This window comes from Carassius auratus, chromosome 26 (assembly GCF_003368295.1).
Source record: "Carassius auratus strain Wakin chromosome 26, ASM336829v1, whole genome shotgun sequence".
In the NCBI taxonomy this organism is placed as follows: Eukaryota; Metazoa; Chordata; class Actinopteri; order Cypriniformes; family Cyprinidae; genus Carassius; species Carassius auratus.
The window spans coordinates 11926572-11936983 of NC_039268.1; the positions used below are offsets into that span (position 1 = coordinate 11926572).

Below are 10412 nucleotides of genomic sequence, written 5' to 3' on the forward strand. Positions count from 1 at the left end.
TAATATATAAAGGAAGATTTTCTGCTAATAACGACCTAAACTTCGGTCTCTTCGCTCAAAGCTATTGTACAACTTCATAAGATTTGTAATATAATGCAATGTTATTGTAGACTACTTTTAGGGTATATTTATGGCCTTTGTCGTTTTTTGGTCCTTAACAGCGTCCATTTCCATTCATATGCATTGTATGAAAAGGGCAGCATGAACATTTTGCTAAATTTCACACCTTTTGTGTTCTATAGAAGATCATTTGTATGGATTTTGAGTAAATTGTGGTAGAGTACAGTATATGCATTTTGGGTAAACTATTTCTTTAAAATGTATTGATGTCATTTATTTCTCTTATTTTTAAGCCAAAGCGCTTCACTGAGTGGAAGTGGTTTTTGCAATGCTACAGAATCCTGGAGTTTGCATGATTGCATGTATAGTCGATGACAAGACCAGAGAATGCTTTTCCTGGTTCATGCACTGTGAATAAGGGAGCACTGTATTTTTTATTTTTTTTAAGGGTCAGGGAAACTCTTTTACTCAGACTTGGCATGCGAGGGCATCTTTCATTCTCCCACTAGTTTGAGTTCAGAAACGAGAACACTCAGACCTCTTCTAAGCGCCCTCACTCTGCCTTACTTTCAAGGTGTTTTTTCCTTTTGAGTTTTGTATTTACGGGCCCTGGACGTGACGCATGCGTATTCAAACTCCAGACTGGAGAGACCAGCCAAGAAACCATGTTTCTTTGAAAGGATGTAATCTGATTCTCAATAATGTCATAGTCCGGGTTGCTGCTTTTTGGTGCCTGTTCTTGCTGGAATTGGAATTGCCGATATATTATGGAATAGTCTCTCCTTCTCTGGATTTTATGATTCAAAATATGCATGCATTTTGTCTCTTTCTCACCCAACTGAAAAACATCTCTCATGCATGTCTGTTTGGTAAAGTGTCTCACATTATAACCCCACCCCTAAACAGCTGTTAATATGATCCCACATATAGCTACATTATCTATATGTGCCATTTTCATCTACTGTTATTTTGTTCCCTCCTATTTGTCATGTTGTTAACTTTTCTTCCTTTCTGTCATTTTCACATTAATTGCACTCTTTTTTTTTTACTTGCACTTAAAAACCGACCGTGAGGAGAAAGTATCTTATAATGATAATATGCTTCATCACAGTAACTCTTGGCTTTAAAAAACCCATCAGGCTGTCCAAATGACTGTCAGTTTGTCTGTTACGCATGTGAGTGAGTTAGTGAGAACGACAGAATGAGGTTCATATTTATATGTGCTTCATGTTTGTAAGAGCTACAGCTATACTCTGTCCTAATGCCATTTAGACGCTGTAACTTTTCCTCACCTTGACTAAATAATCATGCCACATTAGGAAAAACGTTTTTCTATCGTATTGTGAAAATAACTCTTCAAAATGATGTGATTGTGTCTTCCTTCCCCTTTTCCTTGTTTTTTCTCCCTGTTTTGCAGTACACCTCAAGCATGAGGGCCAAATATCTGGCAACCAGCCGCCCAGACCAATCCAGGCCATCAGAATCCCAGAACGGTCTGGAGCCCAACATGCGACCAGACCTAACCAGCCGCTCAGCTCCAAACAGCCGACCAAATTCAGCTATCCACCGACCCCACTCGGCCATCCATTAACTATCCTCAAATGCATTCCCAATAGTCGTCTACCTGTCAGGTCCACCAGTACGAAGTTTGTCCCCACATCGATGTTCAGCCCATTGAAAAAATTCGCCCTAACATCTTTATTTGATGGGAAGCTGTCGTCCATGCTTACCTATTTTATTAAAACTGCCATTTTTTTACTCCCCTAATCATCACAGCAACTACACTGCCCTCTTCTGGAGGACTCCTCAGTCGTTAGCACAGTAGATCCCATAATACCCTTAAAGAGATTCTCTCAGGGCAGCCATATTGGCAAGGACTGCAGGACCACATTATCACAAGATAATGGTTTATTCCACTAATTTTGAAATCTCTTGCCTTGCTGTGAAAGAAATGTCACTATGACATTCGATTTTATGACGGAATTCTATTTTTAAACTTTTTGCAAGATTACATATAGTTTAACGAGGTTTTAAAGATGCAGCTTTTGCGTTTTATCTGCAGTTCCTGACAATATGGCAGCATTCTACTACCACAGCCACAGTCCAAGGTATTCATCATTGCATTTGATGTTAACAGAGATGTTCACTCATTTACAAATGTTCATGAGTTAACTGAATCACATACTTGCGACTCTGTGGTTAAACAAACGTTCCTGTCATAAAAGGCCACTCTTTGTATTTACAGTTCCGTGTAATCTATGGTGTACCACAGTGTGAACTGACAGCCATCAAGCCTTTGAGCCATTATGCACATTCAGTATCTTATTCTAGAAGGGAAACCGTTGCACATCACACTATGGGTGTGTTTGTGTGCGTGGCGTGTATGCCTTGTGCATTAGTGAGCGTGTTTTAAAACAGCACAACTCACGAGCTTTGCTCTTTGTAAATAGTAAGTGTTTTTGTACTTTAAAAAAAATGTCTAAAGGATCAACACTACAAACTCGGTGCACTAATCTTCTGTGTAACAGTGCAGTGCAAAATTTGCTGTGGCTTAGAGCTGCAGTGATGAATACCTGTAAGAAAAAAAATGGTCAATGAACTCTGTGATGAAATAATAGTACATGTTTTGTAGACATCACTTGAATTTGTGAATACACTTGTGGGTGCTCGTGTGTATGTGCACACTGTAAATGTGAATATTTCTAACGGAGGAAAAATTAGCTTAGAGTGAAAAAGGTGAAGAAGGGACACCTGGACAAAAAGAGAAATGCCTCCCCACAACCCCACATATAAATCTTTTTTCTGTTCGGGGTTGTCGTTATTTAGCAGGAGATTTTTGTGTTTTTGTAGTGAATTGGAATCGATTTTCACCACGGTCAGCCTTTTCCTTATTTCTGTTTAACATTAATGGGGAAACACTTCTCTGTGGTGTTGATGGATCTGCAATATGGACACGACTGACAGGTCATTTGTGGTTTCGACCACTTTCCGCAGGAGAAAGGTCAAAAGAACTAATTGTGATGAAAGAAAAAAGCGACGGGGACAATTAAACTAAGGGAATTTCCTCCTTGTCATGCAGTCACTAAGTAAGACTTGTATGGATGTAGTGTAAGATAACCTAGCTGTCTTTACCAAGTGTGGTATTATTGGTTTAATTTACTTCCAGTGTCATAAGGCTGACATAACAGTGTTAGACGTTGTCATGGCGCCAGTCAACCGCTAATGTTATCATGCATTAGATGTGGTATCTAATGCCACTTTCAATACATTGCACCTTGATTCTTGAACGTGGGTGTTCATTTGCTTTTAATAAATATCATTAATTACATTAGCAGGTAGAAATGTCATTTCAAACTGGAAAATGCTATAATGCTGTATCTTTTATGACTTTGTGACACCCTCAGTCAATTGAGGTTGCGTGTTGTTTGAATTATCTTTTTGTGTAACAAAAGTGGATGCTGTGTTTGGATGCCAGCAGAAAAGGGCTTGTATCCCTAAACTTCAAAGATCATGCACAGACATGCTTTGACTATGTAGTGACAGGCATCCACTAAAGTTACAATCCTAAAAAAAACCACTCATGCACAAAAAGTGTCCATGCAACACTAGATGTTTCACACACACACTGAATATTACAGAGAAATTTGATTATTTTGCAAGCAACACAAATGGATTACCATGCACCTTAACACTCAATAGACACAATGTAAAATTGCTCTGAAATATGTGAGTCTTTTTACAGTATTCAACCACTAACCATCATATAGAGACAATCCAAATGTTCGGATCTATGATTCTGTACAATATAATGCAGTTGCATGACTGAAGGAAATATGAGAAAGAAATATTCTGCCTTTCTTAACATTTTCATAAGGTAACCTTTCTGTAAAGTACACTTTTTTTTCTAGCGTATTCTTGTTAGCTTTCTATTGTATAGATCATAACAAATGAGCCTACTCCTTTCTAAATGTGAATATGAATGATTCGTCATAAATTGATGTTTTGATAACAATTCTTATGGATTTTTTTCCATGTTTTTTGTTTCGTTTTTGTTTTTCATTTGTGATTAAGATGTTGTACATGTCAGGAAAAAAAATGATTTTCTGAGCCTGAATTCAATGTTTTAATAATATATTAAAATAAACTTATCTGGTGCAGGGTGTTGAGCAACAGTGCCTGAAGAAAAAGAAAAAATCACTTGGTCAAGGTATGCATTTATCAAGGTATTCTCTATATATATATATATAAAAAAAAGGTCCTTGATTCTTGATACATAAAATGGAAAGAAATAGTCTATGAACGAATGCCAAAGTTCTGAACAGAATTTGTACACTTGTTTGTTTGAAACCTGCATGTAATCTGGACGTACATTTAAAAATAGACTATGTATAGTCTACAACTACAAAAAAAGAAAAAAATGGTAGCAGTTGGCCTGCTAATAAACAGCTGTATGTTTAAATGTCTTCTAGAAAAGTAGTCTAAACTTGTGTGTTGTTCGGGTTGCTGCATACAAAATTATATAAGCTATTGTATCATAAGCAAAACGATATTGCTAGCATAGACATTGAATTGGTTTTAAAGGGATAGTTAATGCAAACCTTCAAATGTTTTAATAATTCAAATATCTGGTTCCAAGAATTAATAAAGCAGAATTTCCAGGCTTTTCTTTTTCATATACTGTAGGCCTTCCTAATGAGGAGTTTTAAAGGCTTTAAAGCTCCCAAAAAGATGTCATAAAACAGGCCGTGTATAGTTTTTTGCTAATGAAAACAAGTCGTTGTCTTTGATGTATTAAGTACTCTCGATTTAGTAGGCTACTGTATAAAGTTCACATAAAATAGTTTCTGAACTATCAACACTCAGGTACACAACAGTAAAACACACTGAAAGAATAATGTGTGTATGACATTGACAACCTCTATTTTATCACAGAAAGAAAGAAAAACCCTAACTAAGATTCTTTCAGAAGTAAAATATTTTCGTTTTACCATTTTATAATTATTTTGTGATCTGTTATCCTCACCTGGCTATGTCACTTTCTGAAACAATTTAATTCTCAAACAAATAAATGTCGCTAACCTCTTGAAGAAACCGTGGGTGAATCGAGGGTTACTTTTTTGAATTGCGCCATCGGATTTTTTGGCGCTAAACGCAGAGTACTTTTTTATGCCTTCGTGACCTACAGTAGCCTATCACTTGAGGGTGTCTTGATGTTTACCATTTTGATATGAAAGGGTTTGTAAGAGACCAGATTTGTTTAGAATTTTTCTACTTTATTTGAGTCTTGCTTATTTAAATGAAGTTATGTCCCAGCGCAACTGACTGTAAGATAAGGTTGTAAATTGTAATTGCATCTGTATGACAGGGGTTAGACGAATAATGCCCCAGAGGAGTTACAGTAGGCACAGACGGCGCGGAAATTCTGCACAGATGGTGTGGTAGAACATGGAAACACTGAAGCGTAATGAATTCAGAGGACTAATATGAAATGTGCTGACAGGAGAAAGTAACACTATCGTGCGGATTAAGAGAGTGTGAGGTAATTAACCATGAACAGCGGTGCAAGGTGCGGATCTAGTAGGCCTACATTTGAGCTAGGTTTTTCCTCAGTGATATTGCAGAGACTTTAAGCAAGCATCCTTGGACAATTAACATATATAACGTGACTTTTTTATGACAATGGTTTATTATAGTGTGGGGAAAGAATAGGACTATTTTAAAATGCTAATGGTAAATAATTTTAAATGCTGGATTTTTACAGTAGGGAAGAACTGAAATTGGATGGGAATGTTCAGATTACTGGTGTTTATTTAATGGTACTTGTAATCTAATCGCTTTACATCTGAAAGGACAGGAGGTTACAGGAGGTATGCACAGCTGGTGACCGGCGGCTGTATCAGTGACTTGTTACCGCGAGGAGGCGCGTGTGAGCAGCGGTTGAAGACGGTTAAAGACAAAGCTTCAACCTCAAACGATGATAACTCATCTCCTTTACCAGAGGTCGTGAACAGGTAACTGACGCTTCACAGAGCTGGATTTAATGGAAGTCTGCTGGAAAAGGCTCGTTGATCCTTACCTGGAGGATATATTTTAACTTTCGACCCACTGGAAGATACAGTGTTTGATCTAAGTAAGTACCCATTTCAAATTCAACTGTACGTATTTTAGCTTGTGTACTGTGTAGACTGTTAAATGTGTCGTAGTTTTAAAATATATTTTATGTAAAATTATTATTATTAATAGTAGCCTATTAAGATTTTTATCAAAGGTTTAGTGTTTTACTAAGCTATTTATGAATTATAAACGCTTTTAAATAAATGTTCACTAAGATTTAGTTACATATTATACAATATTATATTTTATATACAAAAAAAGTAAAATAAAAAAATTAGTTTGAATGAATCACTGTATTGTACTCTGTATTTAATTACATTGCATTGTACCATTCATGACTACATCAACATAACTGCATATCTGTTTGATAGGTGAATTGGTGAACAATAAGGTATTGTTTATTGTTTTAATTTTCAAAGTAAAAACCTATCAGTCTTAATTTAAATTGCTAACAGCATTAAATTAGCACAGTTAAATGTGAGAATCTCAGCTGCGCTTATACACACTGAAAGTATAAATAAATGAAAGGATTTTGAAAGCTTTTACTTGTGAGCATTTGTGGCTTTTCTCCTTTCTTTTCAGGGGTATGTGAATAGATGTAGCTATGTATATTTATGTGTGTGTGTATTTTTTCAGGTCATACGTGATACAGATTACCTTATGGTTTGAAGGAAGAAAAAAAAAGAAAGAAGAGGAGGTACACATATTAGATAAAGAAGACATTCTTTTGATGTCATCTGTATTGTTTGTGAAAATAAAAGTGAATACTGTATTTGGTAGTGAGTGAGGAAGAGATTTGTTTTGAGTATTTAAAACGACGAAGGAAAGGAACATGGATTTGAGATCTTCTGTTTTCCTTCATTGTCTTCAATCTTTTTTATGGATAAATGGAAACTTTGGCACCTGAAAAGTAATGTTTTAGTTAGTTTTAGTTATGTAGTTTAGTAATGATGTAGTTCAGTGATAGTTCACCCACTCAACATCACAGGAAAACCACTATGAATCTGACCCCACCTCAGCCACCAACCCTGCTCTACGACCTTCCCAGGGCATTGGACCTTCAGCGTGAACCTCAAAACAAGAGCAGGTCGGCTCCAGCCAGCTTCTTCAACAGCACCTTCTTCTTCCAGGATAATGCAGCTTTAGAATGGCAGTTGTTTCTCACCATCCAAGAGCCTGGCACCATTATCTTGACTGTCCTGTACTCTATTTCCTTCCTAGTGGGCTTTTTTGGCAATGTCATGTCCCTCAGAGTCCTACTGGGCCAGCACGGAAGCATGCGACTGTCTGGTGCTAGCGCCACACGTTGCCTGCTGATAAACTTAGCGGTGTGCGACCTGGCAGTGGTTTGCGTGTGCATGCCTGTCACCCTGGGCCACCGCATTTATACGCCATGGGTGTACGGCAACTTTTTGTGCCGGGCGGTGCCCTTCACGCAAGCAGTGTCTGTTTCCGCCAGTGTCCTGAGCATCACGGTCATCAGCATCAGTCGGTACTATGCAGTTCACTCGCCACTACTGTCCCGAGCCTACTTCACTCGTCGACGCATCCTCGCCTCTGTCACAATCGTGTGGCTCATCTCCTCAGTGATCTGCATGCCAGTTGCAATAGTTACTAGGCGTGATGAAGTAGCTTTGATCGAAGGGCTAGCCATCATGTTGCCCGTCTGTGGAGAGGTATGGCCTCAGCCGCGCTTGCGACAGGCGTACAATGTCCTGCTGTTCAGCGCCCTCTACTGTCTACCTGTCGGGTTTAATCTCACTTTAGCCTTCCTCACATGTCGTCGGCTGCGTAGCACTGGTTCTGAGAGTCGGTTCACCGAGTTAGACCCCCGTTCCCAGGCACTTCATGAAACAAGGCTGCAGGGACGCAGGCAGATCGCACGTATGGTGGCAGCTTTGGTGCTGCTGTTCGCTCTGTCATGGTTGCCAATGTATGTGACTGATATTTGGCTGGACCGTGAGTTGCGCCATCCACCAGATTGGCTCCTTCAGACCAGACCCTTTGCACAATGGTTGGGCCTCACCAACTCTTCTCTCAACCCTTTTTGCTACTGCTTCATTGGTGACCTCCACCGCTCAGCCAAGGCTTTGCGTTTGCGCCTCTGTGGCCCGTCCCCGGCCTCGGCGCTGGCTCTGGCTTCTCTCCCAAAAATATTCAACCTGCAGAATCAAGATAAGTCTCAAGCGGGTGACGCCAACGACTCAACCAACTCTTGCGAGGGGGACATTGGGAACCTTAATATGTCGATGTGGTGGACTCAATCTCGCACATGTGAGTCAATGAGCTTGCCGTACCACTTAAGAATGACTGAGACAATTACACTGGATACATAGCAGATCTGATGCACTGCCATGGACATTTCTTCTAGAAAACTGGATTTTTAGTAATAATTTACTTACTCTTATGTCGAACCTGCATGACATATTTTCATCTGTGAGACACAAAGGATGACATTTTGTTCATATAATGAAAGTCAGTGGGGTCCAAACAACATTTGACTTACAACGATTGAATAGACAAAAAAACTATTAAGACCTTTTCAGAATATCTTTTTTGTGTCCCATAAAGAAAAATCATACAGGTTTGGAAAGTCACGAGTGTGAGTAAATGATGATTGAATTTTCATTTTTGAATGATCTATCTCTTCATGTTTTGAAAAATAACTTTATAGGGGTCATATGACGTTATTTCATGTTATTTCAAGAGATAAGGTCCGTAAAGTGGCAAAGATATCAAACCCAAAGAGATATTATTTCTAAAAGACTCAACCATGCCGAGGCTGTGTTGGAAGATTTGCATAACACCGCCGAAATGTATACGCAAAGAAAGAAGGTTCTTTTATTAACATTTATTCTAAATAAGATTTAACTTTTATTCTCGCTGTTGTATTGTTGTTGCTGCCATGTCGTGGAGACACTGTGTATTTCCAAATATGGTAATAGGCGTAACATTTCAATCACATGCTTGACCACAACACACTGGATAGCTGGCCAATCAGCACACTGCGCAGTTCCAAATGATGAGATATGTAAAAATCAACACGTTTCAGAAAGGCAGGGCATTGAGGAGCAACAATAATGTACAGTATGTTTCAAATTATGTATTTTTTATTATCTTTAACTGCATAAACATTTAATAAGACCAAATACACAAAATAATGTGTTTTTTCCATTGTCACAAGACCCCTATAAAGGACTGAGGATGTGTGAGGATTGAGTTTCTTTTTAACTCTGTACATTTGTTGAAATTGTTTAATGGACATTTCATATTGCAGGTGGAGTAGATGTAACTGTTTAGATCTGCTGTAAATGTGCTAATAATATGTAATAAATATCTTGCCACTGGAACTTATTAGGGTCCATCATAGCAATCTATATTGTTAATGGATATAAAGTAGTTCAATACAGAATGTGTACAGTCGTGTTGCTGAGTTTTGCCTAGAGCAGTGTCTTAAGATAAACCAAGTTTAACATCATTAAATGCTGCTTCTATGTCTGGCAGAGTGGTTTAATTAAAATGTTCATTTGAGTGAAACCCAGACACATACGCACTCACACCTATTGTCCTTGGTGAAGAAACACTTGGAAATGTATTTCTTCGCACCTCTTCTTCTAAATGTGGAAACCATCTGCATCTCAAGTCATCACCCTCTTCTAAGTGTTATCTTACTGAAGTCAGACCAGAAACTCTAAATGACACTACCATTCAAAAGTTTGAGGTCAGATTTTTTCAAGAAGTTGATCATTTTATTCAGCAAGGATGCATTAAATCGATCGAATGTGACAAAGTAATGATTCAGAAAATGTAGCTTTACAATTACAGCAATTAATACATTTTAAAATATATTTAAATGGAAATCAGTTATTTTAAATTGCAGTAATATTTTACAATATTACAGTTTTAACTGTGTTTTTTTATTTCAAGGTCACAATTTTATAATTTTTTTTGGTTTGGATAATATTTTTGGTATAATTTTAAAACAAATCTGAGACTCTAGCTTTTTTCCTGCACTACGCTGTATTATGCGTCACAATGTCCTTAAAAATTGGATTTGCTCTTTAATATTCCGTGAGGAGAAATGCCCTCTGGTGAAAACATTCAATTTTTTATTGACTTGGAAATGTTATGGCAGCAGTTGCATAAGGGGCTACAGTAACTAAAAAAAAAAATGACAGGTATGACGGAGGCAGACATATTTTTGAAATAAAAAATAGACTGAGATGTAAAAATTTCAT

At 37.8% G+C, this 10412-nt stretch overlaps 2 protein-coding genes across 3 annotated transcripts in view; both read left to right on the plus strand.

Moving 5' to 3' along the window:
* LOC113044340 (protein tweety homolog 3) overlaps nt 1-4295 on the plus strand; it is a 35405-nt gene extending 31110 nt beyond the window's left edge. Inside the window, exon 15 of the mRNA XM_026204250.1 lies at nt 1478-4295. Coding sequence (XP_026060035.1) covers nt 1478-1651 — 174 coding nt within the window. The 3' untranslated portion in view covers nt 1652-4295. The remainder of the gene's footprint in view (nt 1-1477) is intronic.
* Nucleotides 4296-5246: 951 nt separating this feature from the next.
* Nucleotides 5247-10045, plus strand: LOC113044341 (neuropeptide FF receptor 1-like). 2 transcript variants are annotated; one of them, XM_026204251.1, is made up of 3 exons: nt 5247-5599; nt 5915-6190; nt 6811-10045. In XM_026204251.1, the coding sequence occupies exon 3, from the start codon at nt 7173-7175 to the stop codon at nt 8508-8510; it is 1338 nt and encodes a 445-aa protein (XP_026060036.1). In that variant the 5' UTR covers nt 5247-5599; nt 5915-6190; nt 6811-7172; the 3' UTR covers nt 8511-10045. The 2 variants fall into 2 exon arrangements, with proteins under 2 accessions (XP_026060036.1, XP_026060037.1); XM_026204252.1 differs by lacking the exon at nt 5247-5599 and having other exon boundaries at nt 5858-6190.
* Nucleotides 10046-10412: the final 367 nt, after the last annotated feature.